The sequence below is a fragment of the Candoia aspera genome, chromosome 3 (assembly GCF_035149785.1).
Source record: "Candoia aspera isolate rCanAsp1 chromosome 3, rCanAsp1.hap2, whole genome shotgun sequence".
Classification (NCBI taxonomy): domain Eukaryota; kingdom Metazoa; phylum Chordata; class Lepidosauria; order Squamata; family Boidae; genus Candoia; species Candoia aspera.
This window is the reverse complement of record NC_086155.1, coordinates 27,340,285-27,359,647: the sequence shown is the minus strand read 5'-3', so window position 1 is coordinate 27,359,647 and position 19,363 is coordinate 27,340,285. Positions and strand designations below refer to the sequence as shown.

Genomic DNA, 19,363 nt, shown 5'->3' with positions numbered 1-19,363 from the left:
AAAGTGCTGGTCTAGGTGTGGGGAGACCCAGGTTTGTGTCCTCCCTCAGGCACAGAAGTCAGCTGTCATTCTCTCTCTCAGCCCTAGACTGAGAAGTTGAAAAATATCTTTCTACTGCTCTGCCCTGGACAGCATGGTAGATTACTAAGCGTAGGCTTCAATAAAGAGGACTTCATCCTGTGGAGGACTGATGGGGCTGAGGAGACTTCAAAAGAAAGTCGAATTTCCTGAAATTGTTATAAGTCTTCCTGATCAACCAGTAAAGAAATTGCACTGATCTTTTCAGCATTAAGCATACCTTACTTATTTTTATGTTTAGGATTTTCATGCTTTTACTTTATACTCTACCTTAGTATAATTGTGTCTTACGATATTTTCCCATAATGTAATAAAATGGCATGAGTGTTTAAAAATGTAATGTTTAATGTTAATCAAATATTGTTTTGCCGCTGGTTTTTCATGCAAATCCCTGAGGCCACAATGCCCTTTTAGCAAGTTTGGAGGGCCATTCTGCCAAAGAGCAAGGCCTGAGATACGTTATAACCTGAAAGGAAGGACAGATAATCAAAAGTTGGATGAGGCACCTTGCAAAAACAAAACAAAACAAAATAAAAATGGAAGGAGTTGCTTTAAACATTAGACACCTTATTACACTTGTGATTAATATGGATTTCCTTCTTGCATATGAGCAGTAGGTGCCCCTAAGCAGTCAATCAATGTCTGCTGAGAGAGAGGTTGGTAGAATCATATCTGTATGGTTGGTTTCTTATTGGGAAAAAAATGTGGGCAAGTGCTAATTAAGGCTGCTGATAATGTTTACTTCTCAACAATAGTTAATATTTGCATTCCTCCAAAACTAGATCTGTAAAATACTCCATTGCACAGAAGCCACTGCATTTTTGTGCTCTTATTGTTATTATCGTATACACACTTTCCTAAAATGATATGATTTTCACTGCCTATAAATAAAACTAAATGAAGTGACATAGAAATGTAGAAATGGATAGATAACAAAGCAACTGTTAGCCCCACTGTGATGAATACAGACCATTAAGGATTTCATTAAAATGTCATTACATACATACATACATACATACACAGATACACACGCACGCACACACACACACAAACATGCACACACAGAATACTTTTTAAACATTGTAGGCAATTCTGTTATTCCATTTTCCAAGCTCTGTAACCTACTGACATTAATTAGCTATATATTAGAAGAACAGTTTTAATGAGCCGGTTTTTTTAAAATGATTTTATTGGTGAACAGTATTGCTCAGTTTAATAGCACATAAAATGACACATATAGAAATTGCTTTGATAGGATTAAAGCACTGAGGGGTTGTTCAGTCTCCTGTATTGTACCTTCAGGCTTGAATATTTTGCTACACACAGAATTTGCTGTGCCAGCTGTTCAAGGTTTATTAATTCTTCCAAAGCTTCCTTATAATAGCAAAGCAAATAACTCATCTTAGAAATTGTTTTATGGTAGTGTATCAATGGCAGAAAGTGAAGAGGAACTAAAGAGCCTCTTCATGAGGGTGAAAGAGGAGAGTGCAAAATCTGGCTTGAAACTCAACATTAAAAAAAAAACTAAGATCATGGCATCTGGTCCCATCACTTCCTGGCAAATAGAAGGGGAAGAAATGGAAGCAGTGACAGATTTTATTTTCTTGGGCTCCAAGATCACCACAGACGGTGACTGCAGCCATGAAATTAAAAGGCTCCTGCTCCTTGGGAGGAAAGCTATGGCAAACCTAGACAGCATATTAAAAAGCAGAGACATCACCTTGCCGACAAAGATCTGTATGATCAAAGCTATGGTTTTCCCAGTAGTGATGTATGGCTGTGAGAGTTGGACCATAAGGAAGGCTGAGCACCAAAGAATTGATGCTTTTGAACTGTGGTGCTGGAGGAGACTCTTAAAAGTCCCTTGGACTGCAAGGAGGTCAAATCAGTCAATCCTAAAGGAAATCAACCCTGACTGCTCATTGGAAGGACAGATACTGTAATTTTATGTGCTGAGGTTTTTAGAGGATAATTTTATTGTAAACCACCCAGAGTCCCCCTTTTTGGGGGGAGATGGGTGGTAATAGAAATTTGAATAATAAATAAATACTAAAGCTGAAGCTCAAATACTTTGGCCACCTAATGAGAAGAGAGGACTCACTGGAAAAGACCCTGATGCTAGGAAAGACTGAAGGCAAAAGGAGAAGGGGACGGCAGAGGATTAGATGGATAGATAGCATCACCAATGCAATGAACATGAATTTGAGTAAACTCTGGGAGACAGTGGAGGACAGAAAGGCCTGGCATGCTATGGCCCATGGGTTCACGAAGGGACAGACACGACTTAACAACTGAACAAGTGTATCAATACACATAAAATAGGACATTTAAACATGCAAACATAATCAGATTTTCACAATTCTAGGGGTTAGTCCCTCTGCCATCTACACTAGGACATAAAAAACCTAATACTGTATAGTTAATGTTTAATTTAATAACATATGGGGTCAAACTACATATTATATAAAATGCATAATATGCAACTCAATTCATTTTTCTGTTTTGTTTTACTTAAGAGTGAGCACATTTGGGGACAATCCAAATAAGGCTCCTGATGAATGGCAGGGGAAAATTTAATCCTTTCTAGAACCACCTCTCTCTCTTGCCACTCCAAACCCCTCAGTGCCAAAAACACAAATGGCAAAAATAATCCAGTCAGAATGAACACACACATACAAAATGAGCACCTATTTGCTCCATGAGCTCATGACAATTTATCTCCCCAGGAAAGTGGCACACAAAACATTTAGCCTCTCCAACCTGTTGACAGTGATCTGATCTTGATTAGAGTCCTTTATGCTTACTTTTAAATAGACACAAATTGCAAAATATGCAATTCAATAATCATAATCATAAATAAATAGATAAATAAATATGGAAAGATCAGCACCCTGCCAATGGGCCATCCCATCACAGAGCAAACACCACCCCAAATCATGTAACTCACATGAGACAGAACCACCCACTTATTGGCCAAATAAATAATCTCCCAAGAAGGCATTGGTCAGCTGTGAAATGACATCTGCCCACAGGATCACCCCAACTAAGCAGGTGCAAAGCAGCCAAGATAGGATATATAACTCCTGCCTCCCAACATATCTTGCTTCTCCAATACCCCTGTACTGATGATGTTTGTCAGATCCTCCGATCAAAGTTTTCACAGAAACCCTTATCAGGGCATCTCCCATCATTTCATTTTCTCATGTTGCCAGATGGGAGGGGTGTGTGACATTGGAGTGTAAAGTGGTTTATTATGGCTATGGGGCACATCAAGGACACGGGGTTGAGATACGCCAGGAATACCATCTGGATAGGAGGGGGAGTGACATGCTTCGTGGGAAAAGGGACTAACTAAGGGGATGTAGTTTTAAATTAGATTTGAGCAGGAAATCTTTATTCGCAGCTTGCCTTCTATACCGTTCATTACGCTTCATTAAAACAGTTAAAGGAATCCCAGCCTCCTGACTGTGTATGTGTGAATGCTCGAATGATCAGGTGCTGTCATGAGTAATGATGGCGAGCAGGAGGGGGCCTCGATCCAGGGTGGAAAACGCATGTGTAGTACTGAGGAATTAAGCAGCCATTCAAAGAGACACAGATTAGACCCGCCTTAGCCTTTGGGGTTTATATGTCTGGGTTTTTCCCACGCTTCTTCAGTTTGTTAGGATTCTGTTAATGTAGCAGTAATAAACATTAGAGACCTACTCCTCATCTCAGCGTGATTTCTGACTGTTAGGACAGGTGCTGACAATGTTACCTAGTAGGATAAAGGAATCTAGTTCAGAAAACACCAACAATTCAACAATGAATTGAACACCAACAATTGAAAAAACACTACTGTATGTATGTAATATGATGTGGAATATGTATACTGCTAATTATTAGTGAATGACATGGAACTAAATGGCATAATTAAATATCTATATTCTGATTTCAGCGGTACAACTTTGGCTGGATATCTGTACATTAAAATTCATTTATTACTTACTCTTACCTTAAGGTTGTGAAGATAGGTTCAAGTGAACCAGCTGGCTTTTATGTATCCTCTGCCCTCCCAGAAGCTTTACATTTTCAAATACGAAGCTGTCAGTAATTTCTCATTTGTATCTGATTATTTATACAAGCACAAATTAAAAATTTTACAACTAAAATTTAAAGCAAACAAGGGGAAGAAACAAATGAATGCTAACAAAAATCAATTGATAAATATAGAACATTTTCAATGAGAATCCAGCAATCTATATGACAAATCAGATATTCAAAACAGTATAGATCAATCCACAAAGGCAAGAGGATCAGTGCCCTATCAAATGCCTCTGCCCCTTTCTCTCTTCCTCTTATTTATAACTGATCCAATTCTCAGTAGCAGCTATAGGGGTTCCTCTTTAGTCAATCTCTCAGTCCTGTGTTAATGAAACCAAGCAAGGTGAATCCTTGGTACAATATTCACAGGTACAAATTCTTCCCCCTCCCCAACCCCATTTTCCCATGATAAAGTAATGAGAGAAGGTACAAAGAAGGAGAGAAGGAAAGACTGACAGGCCTAATTAATAGATTTCTGATGATCTTGACCAATCAGAGGCTCATAAGGGCAGGGGGGGGGGGAGTCCTCAGCCTTCAAACCCACTGAACTCTTATCCTGGTGCCTGTTTTAGGTACATAAATGATTTGGCATAGACTCCATATTGGGGTAAACTGTTGAATACCTATTTTTAATAGTTGCTGTTTTAATTTTGAGTTCATTCCTGTATGAAAAACAGCTTCCATTTGGAAGAATTTTGTGGCAGATACTTTTTTATGAGGATGCAGAGAGAGCACAGAAGACTTAAGCAAGAAAGTGGAAGACTTAGGCCATTTCTCACTAGTAATCAGTAGTATCTTCTAGAGTCCTATAATCATTGCTGTGTTAAAATAATGTTAATGAGGACAGATTTTACATTGCTTCAGCTATGGCTGGATGACGCTTAAAAGCACTAAGGGGTCATTACAAGAGAAATCGCCTTAGTTAAGGACGTGAAAGTAGCAAGGAATATTGAAGGAAATGATTGTGAAAAGCAATTATTTCCAGCATTGCACAGTCACTTTCCCTCAATATTCCTTGCTACTTTCACATCCTTAACTAAGGCCTAAGGAAAAATAAGCATAGTCAAATGTGTAACTTTAAGAACTACTATTTTGGTTCAGACTTCTCTAACAATAAATACAAATACATACAGACGTATAGTATATACATTCACAAACACAGACACAGACAGGGAATTATGAAGAGCAAAATGAAAGAGCAGGATTGAAGCAGTTTAATCTCCAAGGCTGGATTGGAGTATATGCTGGGATACTGAAGGAACAGTCTGATGGCCTGGGCCAAACCATGTATTATGTTTACCAAAATCCTGGAGAACTGGTGAGGTGCCAGATGACTAGAGGATGGCAAAAGTTGTTCCTATCTTTAGAAAGAGGAAAAAAGGAAGTTCCAGGGAACTATAAAGTAAACCAATCAGTCTGACACTGATATCATGGAAGATTCTAGAACAGATCATAAAGAGATTGATCTGAAGCATCTTGAAAACAATGCATTCATGGATAGTTAAGAACCAACCTTTCCAGGCTAACTTTCTGTCACTTTTTGATCAAGTAACTTAACACAATTTCAGCTGTAGGCATACCATATTTTGACTTCAGCAAAACTTTTGACAAGGCACTCCTTGATTTCAGGCATGGCATATCCAACTGTCTGGCCTGCCATCTCAAGTTTCTTAGGACTTTCCTTTCCCTACCATAAATACACTGAGGTGTTGGTAAAGGGAAGGTAAAGTAAAGGAAGAGCTGGGAAGATCAAAGGGTGGGTAGGCCTGTTTGGACATATCACGCTTGAACCAAAGACAATGGCAACATCTAATGTGGCTTCAAGAGTAGCATATACAACCAGCACCCCAAACTCTCAATCTTCCTAGTGTTTTCTTTTTCCTACTTCTCTTTGAATGCTGTATGCCACTGCCAACGCCCTAGGTTCCCATTGCCCTTTCCCAAACATTTCTGCTAAATCAGAATGATTTCTGCAGCTTGCAGCTTGCATATATGTAGTAACAGGAGAAGAATATTAGAGCTTCTTGCTTCTCCATGATTGGATCAGTTCAGAAAGAGGCCAAACAGCCTTCTCACTGGGATGCTTGAATCTTGAATAATGTGGGTTGAACTCAGTGGTCTCAATGAACCCATTCAGTTCTATGATTCTATTGTAGCATAGAGTTCAGTGGTTTTATCATGGACTTTAGAGGTGCAGGCAAAGTGAAAGCTGCTTGTTTGAATGGTCCTTTATTTATTATAGAAGACAGGTTAAAAAGAACAACATGTTATTTGGAAGAGATTGTTTTGAGAGAAACATTATGTTCTTAATGCTTAATGTTATGTTTTTATTCACTATTAATTCATTGTTTTAATTGTTGTATTTTACTGGAAATGTTGAGTTTGTATTAAATAGGGAGCAATACACACAGATTTTAAATTTTCAAGGGAGCTGGGAAAGAGTGTTTCATTTTTAGAAAGTGAAATACAGGAGCAAGGTTGGGCTATCTTGCTGTAATTTTTTATCTTTCATGTTGTAGTATGTATGCATATATGAGCATATGAGAGAAAGAAAAGGTATATCTGAATGTTCTCTGTAGGAGTCATTACTAGCAGGAGAATAAAAGCCAGTTCCTCTCCTGGAATTTCAGTTTTGGACCAGTAATGTGCTCCAAAAGCATTTATGTTGGACTCTAGAGAATCTCACAAGATTTAAATGACACAAATACATAACTATAAATTTTCAGACAATCCACAAGCATTGTCTTAAATTTTTATTTTTAGTTTTCCTCTCATGATAATAAGCCTATAGTAGGCCAACGCTTGTCCCTATTTCCTGACTGGAACATGGCACAAGCCTTTGTTTCAGGCTTTGTGCTTCTTCCTTCTCAGAGAGACATGAGAAGAAGGCTAGCCCAGCAATTATTCAGTGCCACCAACTTACTAGAACCAAACAAGGAAACCGTCATTCCAAAATGCTAAGACATTGGAAAGAGAACAGGCCATCCACTTGCCCACAAGATGACTACATATGCAGGATGGGAATTTCACATTCTGCTCTCTATGAACTAAGCAGATACATCTGATACTGCCTATGTCTAAGCCTTTTTTCAACCTGGAACAGTGTCCTAAATAGAAGATAAGGATGGTAGAAAACTGCTGAGGAGATACCACAGTATGGTATATCTAGTTTCATGACTTAAAGAATTATACTACAGTGTTCCAACCTTCTTAGGATCATAGCAAGAGAAGCAGAAGGGAGAAAAAAATGATTTGAGTTTAGTATTACTATCATTTTCTCTGATCTACCAATTCCAGTGGGTACCAGCTACTACTGATCCAAAATAATGACATAACAAAACCATTAGTTCTCTGAAGACATTCTGTAATATATCCTAAAATCACTGTACTGCTACCAAGAGTCAAACAAAAATTCACTGTGAAGCAACTGAAGTGGAATTCAGTCTCATTTAATTAAATTGTGAGAAGTGAGTCCCCCACACCCTGAAAGAATATATTTATTTTATTGGCTTGGTGTACATTTGTATTCTGCATGCTCTGGTAAACATTGTGCATACAACAACATCAGATCTGGACCATGAAAGCTGAATACATTCATTTGTTATGGTGGCTTAGGGATTATGTTAATTTTGTTGCTACATATGCCATTCTGGATTCCTCTTGTTCTAATTAATAGGAAACAGCACTAGTGATGAGTCTGTAAATAGATACTGAAACCTTGTTCTTACAAGTATCACTGATGTGATAAACTAGATTATCTAACTGGAAAAGTGGTATGCTTCCCTTCACTGGTTCTATTCAAATAGTGGCTGGAGAGCTATCTGTCATGGACACTTGTGCTTGGATTCCTGCACTGAGCAGCTTGCTGGACTCAGTGTCCTTAATTATCCCTTCCAACTCTACACAACTCATTCTGTACCCAATCTGAGTTTTCCATCCAGACAGGGACATGGTGGCTATTGAAACTTTATGCCTTGTAAAACTGCCAGAGTACTGTCAAGGTAGTAACAAATGACAGGATTGTCTTCCAGTTCCAAGCTTCATCACATCCTGACTAGCCATCTTAGCAAAAAATAAGGAAATAATTTGTTTATTGCTTTGCTGTGTTTTCACTTGCTACAATAAACCTCATATAGCGTGTAATCCCATTCCAAGGGAACGTGTCTCTGACACAGTGAACTCTTCAGTTTTCATTATAAGAATACATTATTTCAAATAGCTATTAAAATATAATCTTAATATTACTGTCATTTTTTTCTCAAGCACAATTAATTACATTAATTGCTGAATTGCCATTTTCTTTTAAATGCAATGATTTGTTCAAATTCTGGAGGAAAAATAGGGGAAGAACTGAGGAAACAGTACCATGTTTGTAAGCCTCCAATTTTAAAACAGAATTGTATTTTATTCACATTTTAAAATAGCATTGTTTATATTATCCAACATTTGCATTCAAAGCATCCCTTAGGAAGGTTATAAAACTGTAAGAATCCATTCTTCTGCATTGAGAAGAAAAGTCATTAATGTATAAGAAAAAGGAAGAAATCAAGCACAGTTCATCAAGCCCAAAGAACAATTCAGAACCTAGAAATGGAGATTCTTCCTAACTAATATGGATCAAGTATTCCCCAGAGTGTTCCAGAAGTGGTATCTAAATGCTAAATAACAGAGATATCACTAGCAACTCCTTTTTATTATTATTATTTTGGTGCCCTTGAATCAGTGTTGACTCCTGGTGACTGCCTGGACAAGTCCCTGCAGTGTTTTTTGATGAAATTTCAGAACTGGTTTGCCATTGCCTTCTTCCTAGGGCTGAGAGAAAGGGACTGGCCCAAGGTCACCCAGATGGTTTTGTGCTCAAGGCAGGACTAGAACTCATGGTCTCCCATGAGTTTCTAGCCTGATGCACTAACCACACCACCGCACTGACTCTCTTAGAGAAAGAAAATAACTAATGAAAATTTCCCTCTCACATTGTAAATATTTCTGGTGATATTACATTGTACTGGATCTGTGTAATTACAACAAGTAGAGAGGTTTTAACTTTGAAGAAAAATTAAGAAACCCTTAATTGGTGAGTTGGTGTTGGAGGCTGCATCACCTCTTTGTCCCTTTGAGTTGTACAAATGTACACATGGGACAAACGATGAGCGATACCTAATGGAAGAGTCCTCACAGCTGCCCTTGTCTGCTTCTCATCTTCCCTATACTTAGTTAAATGAGACTCTGTGTTTAAGAGGAAACAGGATCTTCTTCCTCTTCCTCTTCTTCTTCTTCCTCTTCCCCACCCTCTCTCCCTCTCTCATGCTTCCCTCTCTTTAAGAAGTAGGTTAAGTAGAAATGTGGCTATTCTATCCTCATGTATTTCTTAATAAATCTACTTTTTACTTCAAGTATAATGACTGACTGACAGCTGAGTTAAACCCATATTCTGCATCCAAGACAATTATATGACATTCTCCATCTTAATTACTCAGTTTACTTTCAGCACTCTGCTTATGTTCAGGAGCACATCCTCTAACAAGTGCTGGTGCTGAATTCAAATCTTTAACAACTAGGTTCTGTCATTCCTAACTGGCCAGAAGATAGGTTTTATGGAGCATTTTCAGGGCCAACTCTACTATCAGGCAAAACAGGAGGATTATTTCAAACAGTAGAAACCAAAGTGGTGTGGTACTGGTAGGCAGGTCCTAGCCATCTTACCTGACTCTACTAAACTACCTGTCCTGTGCCTATTAAGCTAGTCTGCTGCCCTCAGGTGTGATGACAGATGTTGCCAAGAATTCACACACAATTGGATTCTGTATGTGAAATGCACAAATGGGCATGACCGGGAAATTTAGCCTGCCTTGGGCAGTAACAACAGCCTCAATATAAATATATAAATGTCTATTCTAATACACCACTAATGAGTTCTTGGGTTTGTTGTCTAATATTAGCATGGTTCAGAACAAACCCACTCAAATCCATATAGTTTTCTGGAAATATTTTAAGAATGAGACTGAGGATCCATTCATATCTCAGCAGTCCACTTACTTCATTCTAAATCTTACACTCTGTTTTTGCCTTACAGTGTTAACATTTGAATAGACCTCCCCATGGTAACACCATATAATTAAATCAAGTATCTCTATTTTAGATCTGCCACTTGTCATCTTGTTTCCCTGTCTACTTCTGAAACATTTTCTGCTGGTTTCCCTTTTTACTGGTAACCTATGACTTTATCTTATCAACACCCTCTTTCCATCACATCTTCAATCACTTGACTAGCAGTTACCTGCCACTCTGGAAATGATTCTGCCTGCATACAGATTTTACAACCCGTGTGTGTGTGTGTGCACGCGCACACGTACATGCGCATACATATGCATGCACATGGATGTGGTATTTTGTCATCCCTCTCTTCCTGAATTGATTGAATCACCAACAAAAGTAAATTCGAAGTTTAAAAACAAAGCTGTGTGTTTGATGTATTCCGCACGTCGTCACCTTTCAGGAATTATATATAGGTTAAACATCAAACACTGAGCCAAGAGGAAAATGTTGAGGCTCTTTAGGACTTCTACATCATTTCCAAAAGTCTTCCAAAACTTTCAGGTAGTCAGTATAATTTTAGACACTCTAATTTCCCTTTTAAAAGTAATTTGATATATGAATTATGTTATATATATGTTATTTTATGTTAATAAATGCATTCATTTTTTCTTATACCTCAGAGATGTATAAAGCTCTATATTTGCCTGTATGATGCCCTGGGGGTCAGCTGGCTGGACAAAAACTTGTACTCCAATTTTTGCAGGTTGGGTTTACTGGTCATAAAAGTTGAATTTACTAGTGACTGTGAGGATGGACATTATACTTAGACTCTATCTGGGATGAATATAACCTTGAGAAGGGGTGAATTATTTATTTCTAATTTTAAAATATGTGTATGCTACCTTTCAAGACAGGCTTTCTTAGGATGGCATATAACATTCTCAAATTTCAATTTAAAAATCTCTCAAGCAAAACAAACAGTACAAACAAAGATAACAGAAATATATTGAATTTTGAAAGTCCATTGCAGAGTAATCATTTATTAAAAGGCCTCAAAGAATAGCAGCATGTCTGCCCGGCCCCTGAAAGGCGTAAGGTAAGGCTTAGATCACTGGGGGGAGAATCCTGAGCCAGGGGGCCACCAGTGAGAGACCCACTCCTCAGCATCAATATTGGTCTGAGTTTATGGCTAGGAACTTATGGGAAAAAGCATTTCAGCAGATATCAGAGTACTAAGCCATGTAGAGAATTAAAAATTAATACCAATAATTTACATTAGGACAGGAAAAAAAACTATAACACAATTGCAATTATGCACACTGGTCTAAAATAGTCAAATATTAATGTCCATTCAATAATCTGGCTGCCTTGGTTTCTACTGAGGTTTCTATGCTGTCTGTTTTTGGGACATGTCATCTTCCTCAGAAGGGGAACAACATGGGAAATCTGGCATTTCAGAGGTGGAGGAGCCAAGCTGCTTTCATCACTGAAAGACCCAATGCAGATCCTAATGCTCTCAACTCTGGTACAGTGGACGTAGACTCAGGGATGTTTGCAGGGTGTGGTCAAAAAAGTCAAGGTGGCAGCCACAACAGTGTGATTGAAGCTTCACCTTTTTTGTGCATGTGCATGTAAAACAGGAAGTGTCGATTGCATTATTGTGGCTGTCATCTTGACTTTCTTTTACAACTTGAGTCAATTCCTTTCAGTCTCCTTATATGCATCCACAGCTAACTCTGATGATGGAAACATGATGACTTGTGCACAATGATATTACAATGCTTACCCTACTGTTACATAACTGGATCCTAATATCAGATGCAAGTATGTAAGATGTGGGGTTTGTAACATGTCATCATGATGCACATTTCATTACTTGCCCCCTTGCTTTCTGAGACCACCTATGTCCTCTGAAAATTCTGGGACAACAGATAGTGACTCCAAATTTAGCCAAGCAATGATGTGGCTGTCAAGATGGGAAGGCTTTTGATGAAAGCTGATCCTTTTCAGGATTGTATCCTAGCAAAATCAAGGCTGCTTTGCTTTTCTTGCTCCCAGACAGGGAAATCAGAAGACTTGGGCTTTAAAGACTGCTTCAGCATCTAAATTCCATGATGGAACAATTTTGATGAGAGCCTTATCTTGGAACTGTGAGTCTTATGTCTGCCTATGTGATTCCTTGATGTTAGGATTACACCTGACATTTGCTTCAATCTCGCCCCCTTAACCTGATATTGGCTGTTGACTGCTTGCTGAAATCCTGGATACAGTAACTGCTTGCCCCACTATATCTTTGAAGAAAGACGCTGTTCTGATTCATGGTTTTATGAACAAATAAGGGATTGTTGACTAGCAAATTTGTGATTCCTCTGTTTATTCTCTGTCAGAGCCTCATCAGTATGTGAAAATCCATTTATAATGCTCTGTAGTAGTCTAAATGAGAAGTTATTGGGGAATAGTTTACTAAAGTGATGTTCTCACTATACAACTGGGGAAATAGTTGGCATAGAAGACTAAGATGGTCAAAAGTGTTTCTAGTCTAGGTCTTCTGCCCTTATTCCACCCCCACAAAATGGACAATACATGCAAAATTGCAGATTAAGTATGGTTCTGGTTGTAGCTTCTGGTTTATGTAATTCCTATATTATGCAAGGGCTACAAAAAGGATGGCTATCTTTGACCCATGCATGCAGCATGCAACTTGACATGCATGAGAATCAGCTTACACAAAGGTTCCTGGAATGCCTGTGGAGAAGAGTTCCTGTGGACTGCCTATATATATAACTGCTTTGATTTATATTTTCATTTGCAAATTTATAAACTGCTTATTTTTAAAGGGCTGTTGTTTAACTGAAATACCTGAATGATGGTTAATCAATATACCAATCTATATTCCCAAGAAAAGAACATTTATAAATGCATGTGAGCAGGGCTTTCTGCATATGTTGGAAATGCTTTTCTAGAGTCTCTAATGCATAAGAAGCATAACCAAAATGTACAGTTATAGTTCCTAACACCTCCAGCAGCAGTCAGAACTAGAAGTGCTCACTTGGCATTCCTACACTGCTCTCATCCATTTTGGAAATGCTGTTACAGACAACTGAGTTTCTCTCTCTTCCATATGGACATACGGAAAGAAAAAAGTAAGTGAAGTCTCATGTTTTTCCAAGCTTGACTTCATGAACATGTTCATTAGTTTTCTTGACAGGAATATGGAAGTACCTTTTCAAAAAGTCTAAAGTGTGTTTTCCCTTGTAATTTTTATAACACCAGATCATCCAAATTCCCACTGGAAATAATTACATTGAAGTAATTGGTACAAAGCTTTTTGTTTGTTTTTGTTTTTGTTTTAATTGGACATCTTTTGTAGGGATGTGACATGCTATTTAAGGACTGTTATCCTAGAAGTAATAATACTGTCTGAATTTATTTTCAAGATCTACAGATCTACTGCATTCTTCAACTTGTAACCTAAAATACTTTGGCCTGCAACGTACAAAACACAATGGAGAATTTCTGCTGCACAGATCACTAGTTGCAGCAAACTGCAGAAGCTTTTCAGTGGCATGCACAAAGATCTGCCAGAGACTCAGCTGAAAGCATTCAACTCAATTTCTTCCTTTGACCCAAACCACTTTGGAAAATCATGTTTCCAGATGTGAAAGGCTCAGCACATTAACCTTGCTGCAAACCCCCAACCTTCTGCCATCTGGTTTACAGCAGAGGCATTTCAACAGAACTGCTGTAGTCATATGAGAGACTAAAATGCAACAGAATGGACAAGATCACATTCCATATCAAGTGTCTTTCATTTTGCCGTTCTTGAAAGTGAACCTTTCAAGAAAACTGCAGGTAGGAAATAAGGTAGAATTTTACCATTCACATTTAATCTCTTATTGCCAGAACATAGGAATTATACCATGAGTAACATGCAAGAAATTCTAGTCTTCATTTTGGCTTCCTGATTAATATCACTAATTGCAATTAATTGTGGCAATCAATCTAAAATGGAAGTGTTGCATCCCCATGTGGCTACATTCCACAGAGAAAAGCAAAGAGAAACTGCACAAACCCAGATAAATACTATTTTGTTCTCATAATGCTAAATCATAGTCTAGCCTTTTTAGGAACTCGGGACTCAGGGTTTCCTAACCTTGAAATAATTCATCCCAACTGATACAACGGATGTGTAATGTCTGTCCTCCATTCTCCAGAACATCTACTACAATAAACATCTCCTATATCTGATCAGTGGGACAGTCATATCTGGTAATGCAGGCAGAGTAAAAACTATATCCAGCACAGACGAGGTATGCAGTGGACTTCATTATGTATGCAGGAATTCCATTTCAACCACAAATTTGTGAAGACTCATACCAGTTTAAGGCAATATTTGCTCTTAAGATTTGTGACATTAATCTCTCCTCAGCTCTACTGTAGGTATGTTTGCATTGATATACCACTATAAAGCTTTCTCATATCATTTCAGGTTTTGCTTTATATGGTATCTATCACTACAGTATACCATCAATTACAAGTGAAAGTAAAACACATGAATTCTGTTTGGTACAAGCATCAGGGTATTTGAGTTAAGAAGTTGTAAGACACCAGTAATTCAAATCCCTAGTCTACAATATTCTTCACAGGTGAACAAACAGATGCAGAACTTGTTCACCAGTCACTACAGTCCTTTTTGCCAAGTGATGACATATTACAATAATAACAGCCCCAAAGGTATCTATAAAATCCATCTTGGATTGAGATAGAAGAAGTACAGCTTGAGGCATGCTTTCTGTCTTACCTCATAGAGAGTAATTATTCCATTGGTTTCATTTGGTGGCTTCCACTGAACATAGATCTTCTCTTCAAAGGGTCCTCCCTGAATAGATTCAAGGGGAACAGTTCCAGGAACTAAGAAGAAAATGAAAACTTTGTAAATCATGTTTCATTTTTCCCCTATAACCTAACCTAACATCACATTACATCACAATCAATCAATCAATCAATCAATTTATTTATTGTTTTGATCACAGGTCATAACAAGTAAGATAAAACCTGCACAAAAGTGGCCAAAGATTAATAAAATAGATTAAAATGTACAAAAATCAGTAAAAAACATTAAAACAGTGTTATTTTAAGCACAGAAACTAAAAAGTATAATAATATGTTGTATACATGCTTAATATATATATATATATTATCATATACCTTCAAGTCATTTTTGACTCCTGATAACTGCCTGCTGCAGGTTTTTTGGCAACTTTTTCAGAAATAGTTTGTTATTTCCTTCTTTCCATAGCTGAGAGAGGGGGACCGGCCCAAAGTCAACCTGCTGCCTTTAGACCTAAGGCAGGACTAGAACTCACAATCTCCTGGTTTCTAGCCGGATGACTTAACTACTATGCTAAACTGGCCTCACATGAATGTGCTTACATATTATAATATAAACTAAATATAAATTAAACCTTTTTTGGAGGAAGGAGGGCCTGTCAGAAGCCACTTCTCAGTAAAGAACGGGGGGGTGGCACAGCTCTGTTGAGCCCAGGAAGCTCTGGACTTGCACCCAGCATGTCTCTAGCTGGGCCTGATCTGGAGCAGGTTGGCTGCAAAGTTGGAAACACCTGCCTGCCTGCTGTCTGGGGCAAAAGACACCTCCCCCAGGCCTCCAGTGGCACTAAACAACCCTCACTGCTACTGTTAAGCTGAGGCTTTCCAAGGTGGCAAGCTTGTGCAGGACTGCTGGACAGCCTGGAATATTATGGTGCCTAAGTTAATTTGTGTCCGCTCAATTCTTTACCATGTGCATGGGTTTGATGATACTGTGCACATGCATATGCACACATCTTAGGGGGAACACAGATCGCAACATCCTACCCCATGACTTTCTGCAATAGGCACCAAAGGATTGCATTTGCAGAACTGAGTTAGATTTTTTTTCCTTGCAATTCTAAGAGGAATTTTAAGAGGAATCGGAAGTGCAGAGTCATTGGGTAATTGATCTCAGTTTTCAAATAAGATAGTTACTGTATTGCTACTATTGCTATACCACAAATTTTGAAATGACCAACTGCTTTTATGTTCAAGAAAGTAAAGTTGCTTTGTGTGGAAACAAAATCTCAGATTAGCTAGAACTGCAGTACTTTGATTTTGCTCTGTGTTCCATTAGCTAGGCTATTGACTTCAGTAAAGGGATGTGTTTAATCAACATATAGATCATTAATTCCTTTGCTTCTTGTGAACTGTTAGCCTCCTGGAAATATGAACTGTTAGCCTCCTTAGAGTGTAGTAGAAGAGATTCATCACTTCAGCTAATAGCAGTAAGGAATAACTTGTTCCATTCAGATTCCTGGTTAGCACATTGTCTATTAATTTGAGGGTTTTTTAAAAAAAATGCAGTAAAACATCAACTTTGATGTGCCCTTGAACATAATTAATTCTTAAGCACACTTTAAAAACATGGATTACAGTTGATTGAAATCCACCTGAAACATTTTGAGTCATATCTGGAGAAGAAAGACAACCAAAATCTCCCCACACATGATTGATTTTGCTAAGATGTAATCAGAACTAATTCTTCAAAAAGCAAAATGGAAAGCTTCATCGTTTTTAGTATTAACTATAATTTTAGTCTGCAACAATTTTTGGATATTTGCTTTCCCAGTATTAAATTGTACTCTATTTTTGGAATGAACTGTGAAACATATTGGTTGAGTTTTTATCTATCAGTAAAATCTGACTTCAAGCCTTATTTAATTCCTTTTTCTCCGAAAACAATTTAAATAGTGACAACTTCATTTCTTACCATCCTCTTCAGTTTGCACCACCAATTCTTCACTCTCCATCTTGCCCTCTGGATTTGAAAGAGCCAACCTCAATCGGATAGTCATGAAGGGTCGCAATCCACGCAACGTGTAATGTGATGATGTCTGAATTAGTTCCTCTGCTTCATATTTCTGCTGGTTGAATATATACTGGTAATGAACTGTCAAGTTATAACTGTGGCAACGAGTCACAGCATAACCAAAGGGTTCCCATTGCAAAGTCAACTGCCGTGATCGGATGTCTACAACCTCTACATTCTGGGGACCATGGACTGGATCTGTGGAGCAAAAATACATGTTGCTTTAGTTAATGATAAATGAAATTCAAAGCAACTGCTGGATTTGCATGTAGAACTGTGGACAGAGAAACCTGTCAGCTTCAGCTGGTACATCTACCTGGAACAAATGGTTTTGATGATAGAATTCACACCCTTAACACCTCAACTCTATAAAGTACTTTACACAGGGCTGGTAGGGAACTGCATTAGATACAGAACGTAAAAGTCCATTTGCTGATATTTAAGAGCAATTACAGCCTTATAACAACACATTAGCAGGCACTGCATTGGCTGCTGATAGATTTCTGAGTACAATCCAAAATGCTGTTTTTTAAGCTCTTCATGCTGTGGATCCCAGGTATTTTCTGTTTCAAACGGAACTTAGTATGTTCTCATTGTGGGAAAGGATAATTAAGGTACCTCCTTAGAGGTTGAGGAGAGCAGAGGCAGTGTTTCTTCACTGTAGCTCCTTTCCTTAGGAATAGCCTCCCCCTAACTCCCAGTTTTGGTTGGTGCCCCTTTTGACGACTTTTTGAAAGACCATGAAAATGGTATTGTTCGGCAAAGCATTTGATATTTAATTTGTTGACATTGGGATTGGGTGTCAGTGGAGGTTACTAATTGTCTAATTTATGTTTGTGATTGTAAAACAAAGCAGCTAATTAGCAAAACATATATATATATATATATATATATATATATATATATATATATATAGAGAGAGAGAGAGAGAGAGAGAGAGAGAGAGAGAGAGAGGAGATTTATATAGCTACTCATCTCACACAAGTGACTCCGGGAGGCTTGCAAGATTAAAACAATGCATTTCCTATATGTAAAGCACTAGCAGTCATGTCTGGAATATAACATTTTTAAAATAAACAAATATTTGCATTTTAAATTGATTCAGCATTGTGCCCAAATCAAACAAATTACAGTACTAGTACCAAATTTCCAGATATCAGTTAGTAATCAGAGTATAAAATGAGACCTGGTAATTGAGTTCTCATTCTGTGCTAACCAGAAATGGTCCTTATTCCAAGTTCACTTGTAACATGTGTTATAGATAGCCTTATACTTCAGAGTAATATAGGACAGCAGAAAACATAGCAGTGCATTAACCAGGTACAGTGGCTGCAACTGTTGTGTAAAATTCAAGCAAATAATTTCATTTGATCTGTATGTCCCTTCCCTGAGGGACCTAAGGAACAGGTATCACCACTAGGAGTGACCTGAAAAGAAAATCATTAAGCCACACCCCTGGGTGGGCTACATCTCACATATAAAAACAAAGCCAGCATCCACAGTCCTTCCCACATGCAAAGCTGTATATGAAATGAACTTCTGCACAAGGGAAAATACATTCATTCATTGGTAGACTTTGGCTTTATGCTATTTGTTGCTATTTCTATTTACATTTTTCCTCCAAGATCCATTCTTGACATTATCAAATAGTAGCCTGTCCTAAATTCAGAAACTTTCACCACCCTTGCATCCTTCAATAAAAACATTATGCTTCTTCATTCAGTCCTTTTCCTTTTTTCAGGAATACAGTTTTGCTTAAACCAGGTATTCAAAATGAATATTCTACTCAAATGATCATTATTCACTATTCCCATTCATGCCTGGAGGTCCAAATGATCTAATCACTTAAAAAAAAAAAAAATCTTATGTCTCATTTCCACCCATCCATCCATGCCATCTAACAGATAAATTTCCCCAGATCATATTAATTATTGAACATCAGCACTTCAGCTATCACTAACTTACAGATTAATGTGCATCCACAACAACCTATGATCATACCAATTCATATTTTTGACACGTATTTCACCTCTTTCATTCATAATTAAACCAACACTTTTATTTCCATGCAGGTATTCATCAACTCCATTCCACAAGATTAGATCACTTCATTCTTTCTCCCTATTTCACCCAACATAGCTGCATTCCTTTCATTTCACCCATTAATTCATGTCTTTACCATTTACATTCCATATATCACTGCTGAAAACTGATAAACCCATAGATACAGACCGCTGCTGCCCATCACAGTACTAGTCAAAGTGT

At 37.9% G+C, this 19,363-nt stretch overlaps 1 protein-coding gene across 1 annotated transcript in view; it reads right to left on the bottom strand.

Moving 5' to 3' along the window:
• The window catches only part of PTPRT (protein tyrosine phosphatase receptor type T), a 761,196-nt gene that overhangs the window by 189,294 nt on the left and 552,539 nt on the right, over positions 1-19,363 (bottom strand). The window contains exons 8-9 of the mRNA XM_063297181.1: positions 17,000-17,296; positions 14,999-15,108 (exon numbers count right to left, since the gene is read on the bottom strand). Of these exons, the coding sequence (XP_063153251.1) occupies positions 14,999-15,108; positions 17,000-17,296 (407 nt within the window). The remainder of the gene's footprint in view (positions 1-14,998; positions 15,109-16,999; positions 17,297-19,363) is intronic.